Raw genomic sequence first — 24254 nt, forward strand, 5'->3', positions numbered from 1 at the left:
GAGGCCGTAGGAGGGCAACAACCCAGCAGCAGGACCGCTACCTCCGCCTTTGTGCAAGGAGGAGCAGGAAGAGCACTGCCAGAGCCCTGCAAAATGACCTCCAGCAGGCCACAAATGTTCATGTGTCTGCTCAAACGGTCAGAAACAGACATCATGAGGGTGGTATGAGGGCCCGACATCCACAGGTGGGGGTTGTGCTTACAGCCCAACACCGTGCAGGACGTTTTTCATTTGCCAGAGAACACCAAGATTGGCAAATTCGCCACTGGCGCCCTGTGCTCTTCACAGATGAAAGCAGGTTCACACTGAGCATATGTGACAGACGTGACAGTCTGTAGATGCTGTGGAGAACGTTCTGCTGCTTGCAACATCCTCCAGCATGACTGGTTTGGCGGTGGGTCAGTCATGGTGTGGGGTGGCATTTCTTTGGGGGGCCGCACAGCCCTCCATGTGCTCGCCAGAGGTAGCCTGACTGCCATTAGGTACCGAGATGAGATCCTCAGACCCTTTGTGAGACCATATGCTGGTGCGGTTGGCCCTGGGTTCCTCCTAATGCAAGACAATACTAGACCTCATGTGGCTGGAGTGTGTCAGCAGTTCCTGCAAGAGGAAGGCATTGATGCTATGGACTGGCCCGCCCGTTCCCCAGACCTGAATCCAATTGAGCACATCTGGGACATCATGTCTCGCTCCATCCACCACAGACTGTCCAGGAATTGCTGCTTTAGTCTAGGTCTGGGAGGAGATCCCTCAGGAGATCCACCTCATCAGGAGCATGCCCAGGCATTGTAGGGAGGTCATACAGGCATGTGGAGGCCACACACACTACTGAGCCTCATTTTGACTTGTTTTAAGGACATTACATCAAAGTTGGATCAGCCTGTAGTGTGGTTTTCCACTGTAATTTTGAGTGTGATTCCAAATCCAGACCTCCATGGGTTGATAAATTTGATTACCATTGATCATTTTTGTGTGATTTTGTTGTCAGCACATTCAACTATGTAAAGAAAAAAGTATTTAATAAGAATATTTCATTCATTCAGATCTAGGATGTGTTATTTTAGTGTTCCCTTTATTTTTTTGAGCAGTGTAATTGGACGATTGTTGGAGTCTTTCATAGTTCCAATCAGTTCTTTAAAAGCCGGCTGCAAAACCCTTGTGGCTGGCGGAGGAGCTAGTGTGTTAGACACCCTTGAGGTCTGATGAGAGGAGGAGCACAGCTGATCCGAGGCCGAGTCCCCACGGGAATGTGGAGGATGGGAGTCCGAGGCAGAATCTCGCTGGAAAGGAGTCCGGATAGGGGGCAATGGCACAGGAACATCCAAAGCCAAGAGGCCAAAGCTATTAGACAACTATGCTTACTATAGAATTCTGTAGTATACTGTAGAATACTGTACTACACACTATAGTATACAGTGCATTCGGAAAGAATTCAGACCCCTTGTCGTTTTCCACATTTTGTTGCGTTACAGCCTTATTCTAAAACGGATTACATATTTTTTTCACCTCATCAATCTACACCAAATACCCCATAATGACAAAGCAAAATCAGGTTTTTAGAAATGTTTGCAAATGTATAAAAAAAAAAAAAAAATGAAATATCTTATTTACATATGTATTCAGACCCTTTCCTATGAGACTTGAAATTGAGCTCAGGTGCATCCTGTGTCCATTGATCTTCCTTGAGATGTTTCTACAATTTCATTGGAGTCTACCGGTGGTAAATCTAATTAATTGGACATGATTTGGAAAGGCCCACAGCTGCCTATATAAGGTCCCACAGTTGATAGTGCATGTCTGCGCAAAAACTAATCCATGAAGTCGAAAGAATTGTCCGTAGAGCTCCAAGACAGGATTGTATCGAGGCACAGATCTGGGGAAGGGTACCAAAAAAATCCTGCAGTATTGAAGGTCCCCAAGAACAGAGTGGCCTCCATCATTCTTAAATGGAAGAAGTTTGGAACCACCAATACTCTTCCTGGAGCTGGTCGTACGGCCAAACTGAGCAATTGGGGTAGAATAGCCTTGGTCAGGGATGTGACCAAAATCCCAATGTACTGATTAAAGGGTCTGAATACTTATGTAAATGTGATATTTCATTATTACTTTTTAATTTATATGCAAAAATGTCTAAACACCTGTTTTTACTTTGTCATTATGGGGTATTGTGTGGAGATTGATGGAGGGAAAACATTTTTTTTAAATCAATTTTAGAATAAGACTGTAATGTAACAATTGTGGAAAAAGTCAAGGGGTCTGAATACTTTCAGAATGCACTGTACCTCAATCATGTGCAGTACTTACTATAGAATGTTGTAGTATACTGTAGAATAATTGAGTAAATACTACACTGTACTACAGACCACAAAAATACTAAAGTATTAAAATACTACAGTAATGTCCGCAAAAACTTTACAGGAAATACTACACTGAACAAAAATATAAACTCAGAATGCAATTATTTCAAAGATTCTTTTGAGTTACAGTTCATATAAGGAAATCAGTCAATTGAAATAAATTCATTAGGCCCTAATCTATGGATTTCACAACTGGGAATAAAGATATGCATCTGTTGGTCACAGATAGTTGAAACCGGGATTGATCTGTGAATAGCACATTTCTCCAGCATGCCAGTGGCCATCGAAGGTGAGTATTTTCCCACCGTTGTCAGTTATGGCGCCGAGCTGCAGTCAGGTCAAGACTCTGGTGAGGACAATGAGCTTCCCTGAGAAGGTCTCTGAAAATATTTGCAGAAATTCTTCGTTTGTGCAAACCCACAGTTTCATCAGTTTTCCGGATGGCTGGTCTCAGATGATCCCGCAGGTGAAGAAGCCGGATGTGGAGGTCCAGGGCTTGCATGGTTACATGTGGTCTGTGGTTGTGAGGCCGGATGGTGGTACTTCCAAAATCTCTAAAACGACGTTGGAGGTGACTTATAGTAGAGTAATAGACATTTAATTCTCTGGCAACAGCTCTGGTCGACATTCGTATAGGCAGCATGCCATTTGCATGCTCCCTCACAAATTGAGACATCTGTATCATTGTGTTGTGTGAAAAAACTGCACATTTTAGAGTGGCCTTCTATTGTCCCCAGCACAAGGTGCACATGTGTAATGAGCTTGCTGTTTAATCAGCTTCTTGATATCACACACCTGTCAGGTGGATGGATTATCTTGGCAAAGGAGAATTAGATTTTTTATTTATTTAACCTTTATTTAACCAGGTAGGCCAGTTGAGAACAAGTTCTCATGTACAACTGCGACTTGGCCAAGATATAGCAAAGCAGTGCAACAACAACAACAACAAAGAGTTACACATGGGATAAACAAACGGAAAGCCAATAACACAATAGAAAAATCTATATATAGTGTGTGCAAATGTAGTAAGATTAGGGAGGTAAGGCAATAAATAGGCCATAGTGGCAAAAATAATTACAATTTAGTGTAACGGATGTGAAACGGCTAGCTTAGTTAGCGTGGGCGCTAAATAGCGTTTCAATCAGTGACGTCACTTGCTCTGAGACCTTGAAGTAGTAGTTCCCCTTGCTCTGCAAGGGCCGCGGCTTTTGTGGAGCGATGGGTAACGATGCTTCGAGGGTGACTGTTGATGTGTGCAGAAGGTCCCTAGTTCGCGCCCGGCTATGGGCGAGGGGACGGTCTAAATTTGTACTGTTACATTAGCATTAACACTGGAGTGATAGATTTGCAGATGATGATGTGCAAGTAGAGATACTGGGGTGCAAAAGAGCAAAAAATAAACAACAATATGGGGATGAGGTAGTTGGGTGGGCTATTTACAGATGGCTGTGCACAGGTGCAATGATCGGTAAGCTGCTCTGACAGCTGATGCTTAAAGTTAGTGAAGGAGATATGAGTCTCCAGCTTCAGTGATTTTTGCTATTCATTCCAGTCATTGGCAGCAGAGAACTGGAAGCAAAGGCGGCCAAAGGAAGAATTGGCTTTGGGGAAGACCAATGAAATATACCTGCTGGAGAGCGTGCTATGGTGACCAGTAAGCTAAGGCAGGGCTTTACCTAGCATAGACTTATAGATGACCTGAAGTCAGAGGGTTTGGCGATGGATATGTAGTGACGGCCAGCCAAAGAGAGCATACAGGTTGCAGTGGTGGGTAGTATATGGGGCTTTGGTGAAAAAACGGATGGCACTGTGATAGACTACATCCAATTTGCTGAGTAGAGTGTTGGAGGCTATTTTGTAAATGACATAGCCGAAGTGGATTGGAGATGCTTAATGTGAGTCTGGAAGGAGAGTTTACAGTCTAACCAGACACCTAGGTATTTGTAGTTGTCCACATATTCAGAACCATCGGGCGGGCGGGTGCGGGCAGCGATTGGTTGAAGAGCATGCATTTAGTTTTACTAGCATTTAAGAGCAGTTGGAGGCCACAGAAGGAGTGTTGTATGCCATTGAAGCTCGTCTGGAGGTTTGTAAACACTGTGTCCAAAGAAGGGCCAGAAGTATACAGAATGATTTCTTATGCTTAGAGGTGGATCAAATAATCATCAGCAGCAAGAGCGACATCATTGATATATACAGAGAAAAGAGTCGGCCCGAGAATTGAACCCTGTGGCACCCCCATAGAGACTGCCAGAAGGCCGGACAACAGGCCCTCCGATTTGACACGCTGAACTCTATCTGAGAAGCAGTTAGTGAACCAGGCGAGGCAGTCATTTGAGAAACCAAGGCTGTTGAGTCCATGGTGATTGACAGAGTAGAAAGCCTTGGCCAGGTCGATGAAGACGGCAGCATAGTACTGTCTTTTATGGCGGTTATGCTATTGTTTAGGATTTTGAGCGTGGCTGAGGTGCACCCATGAACAGCTCGGAAACCAGATTGCATAGCGGAGAAGGTATGGTGGGATTCGAAATGGTCGGTGATCTGTTTGTTAACTTGTTGACTAGCTTTCAAAGACTTTAGGAAGGCAGGGCAGGATTGATATAGGTCTGTAACATTTTGGGTCTGGAGTGTCTCCCCATTTGAAGAGGGGGGTGACCACGGCAGCTTTCCAATCTTTAGGGATCTCAGACGATACAAAAGAGAGGGTGAACAGGCTAGTCATAGGGGTTGCAACAATTGCGGCTGATAATTTTAGAAAGAGAGGGTCCAGATTGTCTAGCCCAGCTGATTTGTAGGTGTCCAGATTTTGCAGCTCTTTCAGAACATCAGCTATCTGGATTTGGGTGAAGGAAAAGCAGGGGGAGCTTGGGCAAGTTGCTGCGGGGGGTGCAGAGCTGTTGGCCGGGGTAGGGATAGCCAGGTGGAAAGCATGGCGAGCCGTAGATATATGCTTATTGACATTCTCGATTACAGTAGATTTATCGGTGGTGACAGTGTTTCCTAGGCTCAGAGCAGTGGGCAGCTGGGAGGAGTTGCCAGGAGGAGTTGCTCTCCATGGACTTAACAGTGTTCCAAAACATTTTGTAATTTGTGCTACAGGATGAACATTTCTGTTTGAAAAAGTTAGCCTTTGCTTTCCTAACTGACTGTGTACATTGGTTCCTAACTTCCCTGGAAAGTTGCATATCGCAGGGGCTATTCGATGCTAATGCAATACGCCACAGGATGTTTTTGTGCTGGTCAAGGGCAGTCAAGTCTGGAGTGAACCAAGGGCTATATCTGTTCTTGGTTCTAATTTTTTGAATGGGGCATGCTTATTTAAGATGGAGAGGAAAGCACTTTTAAAGAATAACCAGTCATCCTCTACTGACGGGATGATGTCAATATCCTTCCAGGATACCTGGGCCAGGTCGATTAGAAAGGCCTGCTCGCTGAAGTGTTTTAGGGAGCGTTTGACAGTGATGAGGGGTGGTCGTTTGACCGCGGACCCATTACAGACGCAGGCAATGAGGCAGTGATCGCTGAGATCCTGGTTGAAGACATCAGAGGTGTATTTAGAGGGCAGGTTGGTCAGGATGATATCTATGAGGGTGCCCGTGTTTACGGATTTAGGGTTGTACCTGGTAGATTCCTCTATAATTTGTGTGAGATTGAGGGCATCAAGCTTAGATTGTAGGATGGCCGGGGTGTTAAGCATATCCCAGTATTGGTCACCTGTCCTCTAAATTCACCTCTGATGTCTTAGTACAAACTCTGAAGATAAAAGGGTTGCAAACAATTCACATATGGTGTCCAGGGCACAGCTGGGGCCTGAGGGAGGTCTAAAATAAGCGGCAACAGTGAGAGACTTATTTCTGAAAATAAAAACTTATTTCTTAAAAGTAGAAACTCGAACTGGGCACGGACTTGGATAGCATGACAGAACACTGCAGACACTCTCTGCAGTAGATTGCAAGTCCGCGCCTTTTGGCAGTTCTATCTCGGCGGAAAATGTTATAGTTGGGTGTCACGTTCTGACCATAGTTCTTTTGTGTTTTCCTTGTTTTAGTGTTGGTCAGGACGTGAGCTGGGTGAGCATTCTATGTTGGATGTCTATGTTAGTTGCTTGTGTCAGCACAGTTCTTTTTTTTGTACAGTTTACTTTGTGTTTTTTCGTCATCTATTAAATGATGCATTCACACCACGCTGCGCTTTGGTCCGCTTCTTACGACGATCGTGACATTGGGGATGGAAATCTCAGAATTTTTGGTGACCTTCCTAAGCCAGGATTCAGACACGGCTAGCACATCAGGGTTGGCAGAGTGTGCTAAAGCAGTGGATAAAACAAACTTAGGGAGGAGGCTACTGATGTTAACATGCATGAAACCAAGGTTTTGCGATTACAGAAGTCAACAAATGATAGCACCTGGAAAATAGATGTGGAACTGAGAGCTACAGGGCCTTGGTTAACCTCTACGTCACTAGAGGAACAGAGGAGGAGTAGGATAAGGGTACGGCTGAAGGCTATAAGAACTGGTCGTCTAGTGCGTTGGGAACAGAGAATAAAAGGAGCAGATTTCTGGGCATGGTAGAATAGATTCAGGGCATAATGTACAGACAAGGGTATGGTAGGATGTGAGTACAGTGCAGGTAGACCTAGGCATGGGGTGACGATGAGAGAGGTTTCGTCTCTGGAGGCACCAGTTAAGCCAGGTGAGGTCTCCACGTGTTTGGGTTGAGACAAAAGAGCTTAGGCATGTTGAGCGGTACTGAGGGCTCTACACTGAAATAAAACAATAAGAACTAGCCAAGACAGCAGTATTGACATTAGAGAGAGGAATAAAGCAATCACAGGTGTTCATCAGGAGAGCTAAGACAACAACGGGTAAATGGCGTTGAATGGGCAGAGCAGGTCAATTACAGTGCCTTGCGAAAGTATTCGGCCCCCTTGAACTTTGCGACCTTTTGCCACATTTCAGGCTTCAAACATAAAGATATAAAACTGTATTTTTTTTGTGAAGAATCAACAACAAGTGGGACACAATCATGAAGTGGAACGACATTTATTGGATATTTCAAACTTTTTTAACAAATCAAAAACTGAAAAATTGGGCGTGCAAAATTATTCAGCCCCCTTAAGTTAATACTTTGTAGCGCCACCTTTTGCTGCGATTACAGCGGTAAGTCGCTTGGGGTATGTCTCTATCAGTTTTGCACATCGAGAGACTGAAATTTTTTCCCATTCCTCCTTGCAAAACAGCTTGAGCTCAGTGAGGTTGGATGGAGAGCATTTGTGAACAGCAGTTTTTAGTTCTTTCCACAGATTCTCGATTGGATTCAGGTCTGGACTTTGACTTGGCCATTCTAACACCTGGATATGTTTATTTTTGAACCATTCCATTGTAGATTTTGCTTTATGTTTTGGATTATTGTCTTGTTGGAAGACAAATCTCCGTCCCAGTCTCAGGTCTTTTGCAGACTCCATCAGGTTTTCTTCCAGAATGGTCCTGTATTTGGCTCCATCCATCTTCCCATCAATTTTAACCATCTTCCCTGTCCCTGCTGAAGAAAAGCAGGCCCAAACCATGATGCTGCCACCACCATGTTTGACAGTGGGGATGGTGTGTTCAGGGTGATGTGCTGTGTTGCTTTTACGCCAAACATAACGTTTTGCATTGTTGCCAAAAAGTTCAATTTTGGCTTCATCTGACCAGAGCACCTTCTTCCACAGGTTTGGTGTGTCTCCCAGGTGGCTTGTGGCAAACTTTAACCGACACTTTTTATGGATATCTTTAAGAAATGGCTTTCTTCTTGCCACTCTTTCATAAAGGCCAGATTTGTGCAATATACGACTGATTGTTGTCCTATGGACAGAGTCTCCCACCTCAGCTGTAGATCTCTGCAGTTCATCCAGAGTGATCATGGGCCTCTTGGCTGCATCTCTGATCAGTCTTCTCCTTGTATGAGCTGAAAGTTTAGAGGGACGGCCAGGTCTTGGTAGATTTGCAGTGGTCTGATACTCCTTCCATTTCAATATTATCGCTTGCACAGTGCTCCTTGGGATGTTTAAAGCTTGGGAAATCTTTTTGTATCCAAATCCGGCTTTAAACTTCTTCACAACAGTATCTCGGACCTGCCTGGTGTGTTCCTTGTTCTTCATGATGCTCTCTGCGCTTTTAACGGACCTCTGAGACTATCACAGTGCAGGTGCATTTATACGGAGACTTGATTACACACAGGTGGATTGTATTTATCATCATTAGTCATTTAGGTCAACATTGGATCATTCAGAGATCCTCACTGAACTTCTGGAGAGAGTTTTCTGCACTGAAAATAAAGGGGCTGAATAATTTTGCACGCCCAATTTTTCAGTTTTTGATTTGTTAAAAAAGTTTGAAATATCCAATAAATGTTGTTCCATTTCATGATTGTGTCCCACTTGTTGTTGATTCTTCACAAAAAAAATACAGTTTTATATCTTTATGTTTGAAGCCTGAAATGTGGCAAAAGGTTGCAAAGTTCAAGGGGGCCGAATACTTTCGCAAGGCACTGTAGGTACATAGAGGACCTGAGTTCGAGGCTGAGGCCGACAGATAAACAAAATGAGGTACCGTGTTATTGAAACAGTCCAGGGTGTGTAGCTGTGTAGTCGAGTGATCATAAGGTCCAATGAGCATTAATAGGTGAGTCAGGGAGCCGTTCGGGAGTCAGTACTACGCTAGGCGAGCGGGAGACATGGCGTTCAGAAAGCTAGCGGACCGGGGCTAGCAGATGGTTCATCGGCGACATCGTAACAGAATAGCCTGTTGAGACAACATTGGGCGATTACGTTGGCAGACCAGTCGTGATGGATCGGCGTGGCTCCGCATCGACAATAATAATGGGTCCAGGCCAATTGGCAAAAGAGGTATTGTAGCCCTAGAATTAGCTGGTATATGGGCCTAGCTTGAGGCTAGCTCAAGGCTAACTGACGCTTGCTTCGGTTAGCCACTCGTTTGCAGCTACCTAGCTGCGATGATCTGGTGTAATGATCCAGAGTGGCAGGAATCCGGTGATGTGGTAGAGAGAAGCAGTCTGATATGCTCTGGGTTGATATCGCGCTGTGCAGACTGGCAGGTATTGTCCGAGCTAAGGCTGGCTGGTGTCCGATCTAAAGGTGAAGACCTCTAGCCGTGGCTAACAAAGACTATTAGCTAGTTAGCTGAATAGCTCCTGATGGAGGTTCCAGTTCTAAGGAATAAATATAACAGATCCGTACCACATTGGGTGAGGCGGGTTGCAGGAATGTATATTTAGTTCGTAGATATATGAAAAAGACTGGCTATTTACAAGGGATAGGACACGGGATAAGACAAAGACAAACACACGTTCGACTGCTACTTCATCTTGGTTCAAAGAAATGCTCACTAACAGGGATGTAAACAAATTTGTGCTTTTTGTGCGTTATGGAACATTTCTGGGATCTTTTATTTCAGCTCACGAAACATGGGACCGACACTTTACATGTTTATATTTTTGTTCAGTGGAAAATTAATATCCGCACTAACACTACAGTCTGCAAAAACACAACAGTAATTACTATAGTACTATAGTATATACCAGAGGTGTGGACTTGAGGCACATATATGATGACTTGCAACTCGACTTTGACTTTAACACCAATGACTTGTGACATAACTTGGACTTGAGCCTTTTGACTCGAACTGACTTGATACCCTCCCCAAGCCCAAATATTTAAAATGATGCTATTAAAAAAAAGGTGCAGCGCATCCACTCTTCATTTAACGGATTACAGTTTGAATCGGACAGCAGGAAATCAAATTGAGCCAGCTGAGAAATAGTTGCACGTGGCAGTGCAGAGGAACGTCGGCGGGTGAATTCAAATGAGCCTAAATCCTGCCTGATGTTGCTGCTGTTCCTAAAGCCATTGACATATGTTAGCCTATTGTAACAGTGTGTGTGTGTTATTGTTGGGCGATTGTGTACAAGCCTACATCGCTCGATTGCGCCCCATAGCGATCCTCGATAGTCCATCGCTATTGGGGTGGGGTGGGGGGGGGGGATCTTACTTATAGCTAGCTACTCATGTATTTCCATGGAAATATAAAGTTTATTTGGAAAGTAATAAATATATGTTTTAAAGCATTCATGATTTGCGTAAATGTAATATACTATTACTCTTGTTAAAAACATGAAATGGTATTACATTTGGTGAAGAGTACATTATGACTTGTTTAGGACTCGAAACTCAAGGTTTAGGACTTGAGATTTGACTTGGGACTTGAGGGCTAAGACTTGAGACTTACTTGTGACTTGTAAAACAATGACTTGGTCCCACCTCTGGTATATACTACAGTTTTTAATTTGCATATACCCTGCCCATTCCCCTCCCCATGTCCACATTTGTGCCACCTATCAGTGAGAAACCTACATGCCAAGAAAAGCCATATATTGTGTTGCCTACAGGTTATAAAAAAAAGAGCTAAAGCTTTGAACTATCTGTTCAGACCTCAGTTCTACCTACCTACAGGTTATGGAAAATTAGCTCTTTGAGTATTTTGTCCAGTAGGTTTCCTCAAGGACAAAGCCCCACTGCTATGTCAAAGATCATAAAATACAAACATTATAGTAAATACTACAGTGTACTACAGTCCGCAAAAACAGTTATTACTATAGTATGTACTACAGTTTTTTTGTTACTAAAGTAACTGTAAATACTACAGTAAAGACAGCAAAAAATGTAACTATAGTGTACTATAGTATTTCTTAATGTGGGAGGTGTACGTGATCTCCTCATTATGAATGCTGTTGGGGGCTGGGCGTGGCCTGCTGAAGAAAGGCGCTCCCCACTGCCGGGTGGTTCTGAAATAGAATCTACAGTGCACTGTTTGATGGCCGCACTCTTGTGGCTCCCGCAGGTTAACATAGAATTTTTTACTGACGCTTTTCAATGTAGTTACAAAAGACAGCACCCACACTGTGCCCACCGTTGCCCTAAGATTGCCCACCTTTGCCTTATAGACATAACCTACCGTCCTCTGCCGAGGCCTCGCTGCTGTAGCCGTCATACTCGGCTGATAGGGGGCTGTACTTCTGCCTCATCTCCCAGCCGTAGCCATTTGACTGGCTGCCGCTAGCCCCGCCTCGGAGACCCTGCGAACGGTTGATTGCTTCTTGGTACTGGCCCATCACCTCATCCTCGCTGTCTGACGACGAACCCTTCAGGTCACCGTCAGGGTAGATCTTTTCTAGAGGTGGAAGATAAAAAGGGAAAGAGATATGTTCCGGTGGATTTCTGTACTTAAGATCAAATGTAGGATCAGCTTTAATTACCAGTTTTTTTCATTTTTATTTCAACCTCTACTTGATCGCTGCCCCCTCCCCACGTTACGGTTAAGCTAACGTAGGCTAATGTGATTAGCTTGAGGTTGTAAGTAACAAGAACATTTCCCAGGACAGACATATCTGATATCGGCAGAAAGCTTAAATTCTTGTTAATCTAACTGCACTGTCCAATTTATAGTAGCTATTATAGTGAAAGAATACCATGCTATTGTTTGAGGAGAGTGCACAGTTATGAACTTGAAAATGTGTTAATAAACCAATTAGGCACATTTGGGCAGTCTTGATACAACATTTTGAACAGAAATTCAATGGTTCATTGGATCAGTCTAAAACGTTGCACATACACTGATGCCATCTAGAGGCCAACATCTGAATTGCACCTATATTCCTAAGTCATATATTGGCCTTTCTCTTGCATTTCAAAGATGAAGAAAAAAATTAAGTAATGTTTTTTTCTTTGTATTATCTTTTACCAGATCTAATGTGTTATATTCTCCTACATTAATTTCACATTTCCATAAACTTCAAAGTGTTTCCTTTCAAATGGCATCAAGAATATGCATATTCTTGCTTCAGGTCCTGAGCTACAGGCAGTTAGATTTGGGTATGTCATTTTAGGTGAAAATTGAAGAAAAGGGTCCGATCTTTACAACAAACGGGCCTCAGGATCTTGTCACGCTATCTCTGTGCATTAAAATGGCATTGGTAAAACGCAATTGTGTTCGTTGTCTATAGCTTATGCCTGCCCAGACCAGAACCCCACCGCCAGAGTGTGCTCTGTTGACCTGAGCATTCTGACCTAACAACAGCAGTCAAGCACCCAAGTTAACTGGCTAACGTTGGCTAGCTTGCTAGCTACTTCCATACCCAAATGAGAGAACAGCTCACTCTGACCATTTTACTCATTCTAGCAGAGCTGGTTAGACTGTTTTTATGTTATCCAGAGTGTTGGTGTCTGCAACTGTGCTGCTGGCGACAATTTAAAATGCTTTTCCCCCAAAGTTTACTGACACCGTCCATATTCAACAGGTGTTGAGCGTTCGTAAATTTGTCAGTTGTGATTCTGCGCTCTGGCACACTCAGACGAGCTCATGAAACATGTGACTAACACTGTTGCATTCATGTTTTTGTTCAGAATAGAAAGGCTATGTCACCACTAAACATGCAGTAACTTTTCCTAATATTGTTTCATAAATAATGTATACTTTTTGCCCCATATCAGGTCGAATGTTTCACAACAACAATCAAGAGTCAAATTAGAGGCTACTTTGAGCCAAGATGGCAGTGGACAGTCATCTGGTAGAGGCAACAAACTACCCAAAAGAGTAGACCTGACTAGGAAATCTCCTGGCCCTACAGTATCATATGCAGTGGTGTAAAGTACTTTAGTAAAAATACTTTAAACTACTACTTAAATAGTTTTGGTGGGGTATCTACTATCTACATTACTATTTATATTTTTGACAAATTTTACTTTTACTTTACTACATTCCTAAAGACAATTATAGACTTTTTTACTCCATACATTTTCCCTGACACCCAAAAGGACTCGTTACATTTTGAATGCTTAGCAGGACAGAAAATAGTCCAATTAGCACATTTACCAAGAGAACATCCCTGGTAGTCCCTACTGCCTCTGATCTGGTGGACTCACAAATGCAAATGCTTTGTTTTTAAATGATGTCTGAGTGTTGGAGTGTGACCCTGGCTATCCGTAAATAAATACAACATTTTGCTTAAAATAATGAATTTTAAATTATAGGTACTTAAGTATATTTAAAACCAAATAGTTTTAGACTTTTACTCAAGTAGTGTTTTACTGGGTGACTTTCATTTTCTATTAAGGTATCTTTACTTTTACTCAAGTATGAGAGGTAGTACTTTTTGCTACCACTGATCATATGAGGGAAAAAATGGCAGCACCCATCCATACCAAGCAAAAGAGCAGTAACTCAGTGAAACTGAGAATAATGACTTCAAAGTTTTTTTTATTGTCCAGCTAAATTAATTGTAGGCAGATCAATGGAGATGTGGTTATCTGATCCCTTACTATGACATAATAGTTTATTCATATTGACCCTGACCACTGATATGACCTTTGACCCTAGAAGGCAGTTACTGCCTTCTTGCTTGGTACAGCCACTGGAATACGTTTCCATGATGTAACGGCTGTCTTCCTCCTCCTCCTCCGACGACGAGTAGTAAGGATCGGAGGACCAATGCGCAGCGTGGTACGTGTTCATGCTCTTTATTAAAACAAGCGAACACTGAAACAAAACAATAAACGACACGTGAAATAACCAACCAACAGTTCCGTGTGGAACACACAGACACAGAAAATAAACACCCACGAAACACAAGTGGGAAAAGGATATATAAGTACGATTCTCAATCAGAGACAACTAACGACACCTGCCTCTGATTGAGAACCATACCAGGCCAAACTCAAAACACAAAATAGAAAACGGAACATAGATAAACCCACCCAACTCACGCCCTGACCATACTAAAACAAAGACATAACAACAGTCAGTGAAAGTGCAGGGCTCCAAATTCAAAACAGAAAACTCATAATTAAAATTCCTCAAACAGAAGTATTTTACACCATTTTAAGATAAACTTGTTTTTAATCCCACCACCGTGTCCAATTTCAAAAAGGCTTTACGATGAAAGCACACCAAATGATTATGTTAGGTCTGCACCTAGTCACAGAAAAACACAGCCATTTTTTCAGCCAAAGAGAGGAGTCATAAAAATCAGAAATAGAGAGAAAATGAATCACTAACCTTTGATGATCTTCATCAGATGACACTCAGGACTTGACTTAATGTTATACAATACATGTATGTTTTGTTCGATAAAGTTCATATTAAATACAAAAATCTGAGTTTACATTGGCGCGTTATGTTTAGTAGTTCCAAAACATCCGGTGATTTTGCAGAGAGCCACATCAATTTACAGAAATACTCATAATAAACAGTGATAAAAGATACAACTATTATGCATGGAATTATAAATACACTTCTCCTTAACTTCTCTAGGGTAGGGGGCAGCATTTGGAATTTTTGATGAAAAGCGTGCCCAAATTAAACTGTCTTCTACTCAGGCCCAGAAGATAGGATATGCATATAATTGGTAGATTTGGATAGAAAACACTAACGTTTCCAAAACTGTTAAAATAGTGTCTGAGTATAACAGAACTGGCGAAAACCCGAGAAAAATCCATTCAGGAAGTAGGATTATTCTTTTTTTTTCTTTTTTTCCCTATTCAACGCCATTACAGTATCCATTGACTTAGGACTCAAATTGCAGTTCCTATGCCCTCCACTAGATGTCAAAAGTCTTTATAAATCGTTTCAGGCTTGTATTCTGAAAAATTATGGAGTAGGACCACTCTGAATGAGTGGACCCTGCCGTGTCACAGAGCTTTTTCATGCGCGCGACCGAGATAGTGCCTTACTTGTTTACCTTTTATATTGACAACGTTATTGTCCAGTTGAAATATTATCGATTATTTAGGCCAAAAACAACCTGATGATTGAATATAAACATTGCTTGACATGTTCCTATGAACTTTACAGATAGAATTTTGATTTTTTTTGTCTGCCTGTTGTGACTGCGGATTACTGAAGAAAAAGCGTGAACAAAACAGAGGTTTTTGGATATAAAGAGAGACTTTATCGAACAAAAGGAACATTTATTGAATAAATTAATGTCTTCAGAGTGCAACCATATGAAGATCATCAAAGTTAAGTGATTAATTTTATCTCTATTTCTGACTTGTGTAACTCTTCTACTTGGCTGGTTAGTGTTTAATGATTTGTCTGCTGGGCGAAATGATCGTGAGGTATGCTTTCGCCGTAAAGGATTTTTGAAATCTGACACCGTGGTTGGATTCACAAGAAGTTCATCTTTAAACCTATGTAAAATAGTTGTGTCTTTTCTGAATTTTTATTATGAGTATTTCTGTATTTGAATTTGGCGCTCTGCAATCTCAATGTAGAGAGGTTAATGCAACCGCTGTGTCAGATTTCAAAAAAGCTTTACCGAAAAAGCACACCATGCAATAATCTGAGTACAGCGCTCAGACAACAAATCAAGCCATACAGATATCCGCCATGTTGTGGAGTCAACAGAAGTCAGAAATAACATTATAAATATTCACTTACCTTTGATGATCTTCATCAGAATTCACTCCCAGGAATCCCAGTTTCACAATAAATCTTTGATTTGTTGGTAAAGTTCAGAATTTGTTTCCAAATACCTCCTTTTTGTTTGCGCGTTTAGCCCAGTAATCCAAATGCCCAATGCGTGATCACTTAGTTCAGACAAAGTCAAAAAAGTCACATTACAGTTCGTAGAATAGAATCAATCTTTAGAATATAGAATATAGAATCAATCTTTAGGATGTTTTTATCATAAATCTTCAATAATGTTCCAACCGGAGAATTCCTTTGTCTTCAGAAATGCAATGGAACTCAAGCTAACTCTCACGTGAACGCACGTGGTCAGCTCATGCCTCTCTGGCAGACCTCTGCCTCAATCCCCTCTCATTCCCCCTCCTTCACAGTAGAAGCATCAAACAAGGTTCTATAGACTGTTGACATCTAGTGGGTGCCTTAGGAAGTACAATTTGACCCCATAGACACTATATTCGATAGGCAAAGAGTTGAAAAACTACAAACCTCAGATTTCCCACTTCCTGGTTGGATTTTTTTCTCAGGTTTGTTCCTGCCATATGAGTTCTGTTATACTCAGACATCATTCAAACAGTTTTAGAAACTTCAGAGTGTTTTCTATTCAAATCTACTAATAATATGCATATATTAGCAACTGGGCCTGAGTAGCAGGCAGTTTACTCTGGGCACCTTATTCATCCAAGTTACTCAATACTGCCCCCAGCCATAACAAGTTATTAATAATACGGAGGGTTGCTGGCGTTTTACTCCACCCATTACATTGGGGACTGAATCACATCACATGTTTGTTTACTACACTACAGAAAACCCGCTAACCAAACAACAGTGCTCTCTGAATTAAATGACAACTACACAAAAAAATTGTGTAAGTTTCTTACATTTTTACCCGATCTCAAGTCAACCCCAGATGTGGTTAAAGCATAGTTGTGAACACAGAAAATCTAATTTACATTTTTACCTATGGGTGGTCCGGGGAATCGAATCCAATATCCTGGTGTTGCAATGCTCTACCAAGATGCATGACAGGGTTATAAATGCTTTGTGAAGCCTCAATATAATATGATTTAGAAGCCCATTATTAAGCAGTGTTTAAGCCACCCTTTATAAAGCACAGGTTTCTGTCATTTTTGACATAGTGGGTCATGTCACACAGTTCTGCCACATTTATGAACACTTTTTTATAAAGCATGACATAAGATTATATATGATTTGTAACATTTACGTAATATTTATAAAGGCATTATGAAGGCTTCATGAAGCCTTTATAAGCAGGACCAAAAGGGTCATTCAAAAAGAACGAATCGTTGACAAACTAAACATCACTACTGCACATAATACAGCTGCTCATTTGCACTCCCTGTGTCAAACATATGAACATGCCCTCAAGGCATTGTCAATTCAACCCAGGGTTTCTTTACAGCTCACACACACAGAGTTCAGATTTACCTTGCAACTCCTTGGTTTTCCTGAACTCGTCTAGGCATGGCCGGCTCCCAGCATTCTCAAGTGACAGCTTGTTGTTGAGGTATAAGAACAGGATAATCATCAGAATGAGGAAGAGTCCGATGGCCGTCAGAAACCCCAGCGTCTCTGGAGAGACTGCAGGGAGAAGAGAAGTAGAGCAAAATGGTGATTGTATGAATGGACTGGGCCTCTCAAAACATCTATTTCTCAACTCATTTACAAAGCCTAAGGTGTGTACAATGATTATTGCTGCTGCAAAAATATCCAGGTTTGTTTCATTAGCTAGGTTTCCATCAATTCAAGCTAATATTCTAATATTTGAACAAAGAAATATACACATACACCGGCAATGGTGTGCTTGAGTCAAACTGGCTTCTTGAGAATAAAAAGCTGTGCATAATGATGAACAGCACATAAAAAGCACTTTTTTCGTCATATAACTACCCATTTTCTACTCTGCCGATGGTTTTGCAACAAAAAGTCTGCAATAAACAGCTAATGTTCCCAGTCTGGTCTTGGCATGTGCTCTGCCAACCACTTGCAGATTCAGTGCAGAGGGTAAATCATGAGATTATGGATAAGAACAAGGTAATTTTTAGTTGTCAACTGACAGCCAAGCACCGATCATCATGTCACCAGCATACAGTACCAGTCAATAATTTGGACACACCTACTTATTCAATATGTTTTCTCCTTTACATCACATTTGGTATGTTATGTATTAATTTGTGGCTGTCCATCATCCATTATGTTACGAATTCCAATTTGTTGTGGCTAGGTGGCTAACGTTAGCTAGGCTATGGGTTAGAGGTTGGGGTAGAAGTTATGTTTAGCTAACATGCTAAGTAGCTGAAAAGTTACTAATGCACTAAAGTTGTCCGTGATGAGATTCGAACACACAACCTTTGGGTTGCTAGACGTTTGCTTTATATGATCACCCATTCTCCCTGACCAAGCCCCCCATTCATTTTTGTCTTTTGCCTTCTATCTTATGTAATCAAACCAAATGTAACACATACTAATTTGAGTGTGCCCGATTTATGTTTACTATGTTATGTCTAGTCTATGAGACCGGCCTTAGATAATGTTCAAGTTCATTATTAAAAACATAATTGCATAACAGTATGAAATGAGATGCTCTTTACATGAAGAGGACACATACAATCACAAAACGATAATTTAAAAAGGTGAGTATTTTGTTGTTGTTAAGTTCATAAAGCTGTAACTTGATATCAGTTTTTGTGAAAGTACTGGCCATTTCTCAACTTCTTGTATGAGGTCAGATTCAGAATTTCAGGTCAGACTTTTCTCAAGATTCTAGTATACTATTTGCCTTTGTCAATAGTTCTCTTACATTTTTTGTATAGACCCTAAATGGATACAATTAGGAAACTTCTTACTATGTCCTCACCAGAAATGTTGTATTTATCCCCATTGCACTGCCTGAAGATGACTGCTATATGGTTGAAATGCATGCCAGTAAGTCTTTCGAGTATTCCATGAATATTGTTGACGATAACATAGGGCTCTATTCAATCCATATCACTGAAGCATTGCAGATTTCACTATAGAAATTTAAAGGCAATTTCCGATTGAGCCTACATATGCAGCATTTACCGTGAATTTCAATTGGGCTTTAGCAGGGAATTTCCACGATACGTATTGAATACAGCCCTTTATTTTTTATGGGAGTACTTTATTTCAATAAAACCTTTTTTTCCCCCTTCTTGTGGATTAAGACTTTTTAGCTCTCCTGGCTCACGCAAAAGTCTACACATCTAAAAGAACGCTTATTCGCGTTTAACTATTCGATACAAGCTGTCACACCAGACATAGCCCTAGAACCACAGACGAAGACGGATACACTAAAACTATTGCACTGTATTCTACACAGTACAACATGTTAAACAACATGACAGAGGACTAGGAGACATCTTTAGTCAGTAATAGTCTACATTCTGACAACAGGAGATGATCTGCGATTACACTGTTACACTGGCTTAATAAATACAGTACCTTTGGAAAGTATTCACACCCCATGGCTTTTTACAAATGTTGTGTTACAAAGTAGGATTCAAATGGATTTCTTTGTAATTCATGGTCAACAATCTACACAAAATACTCTGCAATGTCAAAGTAGAAGAACATTTTTAACATTTGTAAATAAAAAATAATTGTAAAAAATAAAACACTAATATATCTTAATTAGATAAGTATTCACCCCACTGAGTCAATACAGTACATGTTAGAATTACACCTGTGGGTCTAAGATTTTTCCACACCTGGATTGTGCAACATTTGCCCATTATTATTTAAAAAAATCTTCAAGCTTTGTGAAATTAGCTGTTGATCATTGCTCGACAACCATTTTTGGGTGTTGCCATAGTTTTTCAAGTAGATTTAACTCGGCCACTCAGGAACATTTGCTGTCTTCTTGGCAACTCCAGTGTAGATTTGGCTTTGTGTTTTAGGTTATTGTCCTGCTGAATGGTGAATTATGCTCCCAGTGTCGGGTGGAAAACAAACTGAACCAGGTTTTCCTCAAAGATTTCCCCCTATCACAGCCATTAAACTCTGTAACTGATTTAAAGTCACCATTGGCCTCATGCTGAAATTCCTGAGCAGCTTCCTTACTCTCCGGCATCTGAGTTAAGGATGCCTGTATCTTTGTAGTGACTGGGTGTATTGATAGACCATCCAAAGTGTAATTCATAATTTCACCATGCTCAAAGGGATATTCAATGTCTGCAGTCTTATTTTTACCCATCTATCAATAAGTACCCTTCTTATCAAGGCAATGGAAAACTTCTCTGGTCTTTGTGGTTGAATTTGTGTTTGAAATTCACTGCTCGACAGAGATCTTACAGAATATTGTATGTGTGGGGTACAGAGATGAGGTAGTCGTTAAAAAGTCACGTTAAAAACAATTATTGCACAGAGTCAGTCCACACAACTTATGTGACTTGCACATTTTTACTCCTGAAATTATTTAGGCTTGCAATAACAAATAGGTCGAATACTTATTGACTCAAGACATTTCAGTTTTTCATTTTGCATTATTTTTGTAAAGATGGAGAAAAACATAATTCCACTTTGACATTGTGGGGTATTGGGTGTAGCAAAGTGACAAAACATCTCGATTTAAACCATTTGAATTCAGGCTATAACAAAACAAAATGTTAAAAAGTTAAGGGGTGTGAATACTTGAGGGCACTTTATACCATCTACTGGATCTTGCCATCTTGATCTAATGTATCACTAGCCACTTTAAACAATGCCACTTTCTATAATGTTTTCATACCCTACATTGCTCATCTCATATGTATATACTGCACTCTATACCATCTAAATCAAATCAAATTTTATTTGTCACATACACATGGTTAGCAGATGTTAATGCGAGTGTAGCGAAATGCTTGTGCTTCTAGTTCCGACAATGCAGTAATAACCAACAAGTAATCTAGCTAACAATTCCAAAACTACTACCTTATAGACACAAGTGTAAGGGGATAAAGAATATGTACATAAAGATATATGAATGAGTGATGGTACAGAGCGGCATAGGCAAGATACAGTAGATGGTATTAAGTACAGTATATACATATGAGATGAGTATGTAAACAAAGTGGCATAGTTAAAGTGGCTAGTGATACATGTATTACATAAAGATGCAGTAGATGATATAGAGTACAGTATATACGTATACATATGAGATGAATAATGTAGGGTATGTAAACATTATATTAGGTAGCATTGTTTAAAGTGGCTAGTGATATATTTTACATCATTTCCCATCAATTCCCATTATTAAAGTGGCTGGAGTTGAGTCAATGTGTTGGCAGCAGGCACTCAATGTTAGTGGTGGCTGTTTAACAGTCTGATGGCCTGATGTTTTGCGGGTACTACTTAATGAAGTTGCCAGTTGAGGACTTGTGAGGCATCTGTTTCTCAAACTAGACAGAATGTGCATGTCCTCTTGCTCAGTTGTGCACAGAGGCCTCCCACTCCTCTTTCTATTCTGGTTAGAGACAGTTTGCGCTGTTCTGTGAAAGGAGTAGTACAAAGCGCTGTTCGAGATCTTCAGTTTCTTGGCAATTTCTCGCATGGAATAGCCTTCATTTATCAGAACAAGAATAGACGGTTGAGTTCAGAAGAAAGTTATTTGTTTCTGGTCATTTTGAGCCTGTAATCAAACTCACAAATGCTGATGCTCCGGGTACTCAACTAGTCTAAAGAAGGCTGGTTTTATTGCTTCTTTAAATCAGCAAAACAGTTTTCAGCTATGCTAACATAATTGCAAAAGGGTTTTCTAATGATCAATTAGCCTTTTAAAATTATAAACTTGGATTAGCTAACACAACGTGCCATTGGAACACAGGAGTGGATGCTGCTGATATTGGTCCTCTGTCCGACTATGTAGATATTGCATTAAAAAATCTGCCGTTTCCAGCTACAATAGTCATTTACAACATTATTAACAATGTCTACACTGTATTCCTGATCAATTTGATGTTATTTTAATGGACAAAAAAATGTGCTTTTCTTAAAAACGAGGACATTTCTATGTGACCCCAAACTTTTGACTGGTAGTGTATATATTTGATACAAGAGAGACTGGTTCACTTCACAAAATAGATGGCATCATGAGTGAGGAAAATTATGTGGATATATTGAAGCAACATCTCACGACATGTCAGGAAGTTAAAGCTTGGTCGCAAATGGGTCTTTCAAATGGACAATGACCCCAAGCATACTTCCAAAGTTGTGGCAAAATGGCTTAAGGATAACAAAGTCAAGGTATTGGAGTGGCCATCACAAAGCCCTGACCTCAATCCTTTAAAATATTTGTGGGCAGAACTGAAAAAGTGTGTGCGAGCAAGGAGGCCTTACAAACCTAAATTCCAAAATTCACCCAAATTATAGTGGGAAGCTTGTGGAAGGCTACCCGAAATGTTTGACCCAAGTTAAACAATTTAAAGGCAATGCTACCAAATACTAATTGATTGTATGTAAACTTCTGATGCACTGGGAATGTGATGAAAGAAATAAAAGCTGAAATAAATCACTATTATTATTCTGATATTTCACATTCTTAAAATAAAGTGGTGATCCTGACTGACCTAAGACAGGGACTTTTTACTAGGATTAATTGTCAGGAATTGTAAAACACTGAGTTTAAATGCATTTGGCTCAGGTGTATGTAAACTTTCGTCTTCAACTGTATTTCGGGGTCTGTGAGACACGGAAATTCTAAAAAAATCTATTTTAATTTCAAGCCAGCCTTGGAGAACACTAAGACCTCAATCGCTGCTTGACACTCACCATAACACTCACTGGCAGTCAACTCGGTAAAGATGGTCATCATGCCAAGATTCCGGTATCTGTTTCAGACTATTCCCCATCTTTATAGCAAAATCATTTTTTAAAGACCTGGATAGACATATATCTACTTTAATTTGGAATAAAAAGGATCTCACGGTTGCGTAAAGCGTTTTTGGAGAGACAGAAAGGGGAGGGAGGGTCTTTCCCTAACCAATTTCCTCCATTACGTTTGGGCTGCTAATATTCACAAGATAACCTTTTGGGTCTCTACATTTTTAGAGGGGGAAGGACCGGTGTGGAAAATCACTCATGTCATAAATCATCCCCAGTCTCCTTAGTCTGTGTCCCCCTACCATTGAGTAAGCAATACCACTCAAACAACCCAATTGTGAAAAGTTCACTCAGGATATGGTCTCAGTTTAGGATACACTTTGGAGACAGACAAGCTCTCTCATCCATGCATTTCATTTCCAACCCACTCTTCACACCCTCCCTCCTCATAAACACAGCCTTCCAGCTATGGTTTCAGAAAGGATTGAAGAATGTAAAATACCTTTTCCATGAGCGTGTATTTACCTCCTTTGAATATCTAGTTAGAGACCACAGTATACACCAGACACACTTCTTCAGGTATCTGCAGATTCGTTAACTTTACAATAAAGATTTTCCTCTCTTTCCCATCTCCACCCACCCACCAGCTGGCTTGATGAATGTCTGAACCTGGATCCTTATGTAAAAGGGACACATTTCTATGCTGTATGACATTATTCAGAATTTTGCATGCCCTACTCTTGACCATGTAAAGTGTTCATGGGAGGAGAGTTTGGAAGCGAGATTTCCGATATCACCTGGCATTCTGCAATTGACAGGATACACTCATCCTCTATCTGAATTAGACATGGGTTACTACAGTTTAAAATATTTAATCGCCTACACTTTTGCAGGAGTAGACTTGCCAGATTGTATCCAGATACAGTGGGGCAAAAAAGTATTTAGTCAGCCATCAATTGTGCAAGTTCTCCCACTTAAAAAGATGAGAGGCATGTAATTTTCATCACAGGTACACTTCAACTATGACAGACAAAATGAGAAAAAAAATCCAGAAAAATCACATTGTAGGATTTTTTTATGAATTTATTTGCAAATTATGGTGGAAAATAAGTATTTGGTCAATAACTGGCTAGGCCACTCCAGGACCTTGAAATGCTTCTTACGAAGCCACTCCTTCGTTGCCCGGGCGGTGTGTTTGGGATCATTGTCATGCTGAAAGACCAAGCCACGTTTCATCTTCAATGCCCTTGCTGATGGAAGGAGGTTTTCACTCAAAATCTCACGATACATGGACCCATTCATTCTTTCCTTTGTCTGTCATAGTTGAAGTGTCCCTATGATGAAAATTACAGGCCTCTCATCTTTTTAAGTGGGAGAACTTGCACAATTGGTGGCTGACTAAATACTTTTTTGCCCCACTGTATATGTTAAATAACCTGTCTGTAAACAACTGTTGGAAAAATGACTTGTGTCATGCACAAAGTAGATGTCCTAATCAACTTGCCAAAACTATAGTTTGTTAACAAGAAATTTACGG

The 24254-nt window shown here is 40.8% G+C and overlaps 1 protein-coding gene and 1 non-coding gene across 4 annotated transcripts in view; one reads left to right on the forward strand and one right to left on the reverse strand.

Annotated features, from left to right (window-relative positions):
• The window catches only part of syt14a (synaptotagmin XIVa), a 142648-nt gene that overhangs the window by 51262 nt on the left and 67132 nt on the right, over positions 1-24254 (reverse strand). For all 3 annotated transcript variants that reach the window (XM_021585679.3, XM_021585678.3, XM_090221717.1), the window contains exons 3-4: positions 17327-17479; positions 11369-11584 (exon numbers count right to left, since the gene is read on the reverse strand). In XM_021585679.3, the coding sequence (XP_021441354.1) occupies positions 11369-11584; positions 17327-17479 (369 nt within the window). The remainder of the gene's footprint in view (positions 1-11368; positions 11585-17326; positions 17480-24254) is intronic.
• Positions 10873-10928, forward strand: LOC149971345 (U7 small nuclear RNA). The gene has a single exon (XR_016492415.1). It is a non-coding gene; the product is annotated as a U7 small nuclear RNA (small nuclear RNA).

The sequence above is a fragment of the Oncorhynchus mykiss genome, chromosome 26 (assembly GCF_057628025.1).
Source record: "Oncorhynchus mykiss isolate SJ-2025 chromosome 26, ASM5762802v1, whole genome shotgun sequence".
Lineage (NCBI taxonomy): Eukaryota > Metazoa > Chordata > Actinopteri > Salmoniformes > Salmonidae > Oncorhynchus > Oncorhynchus mykiss.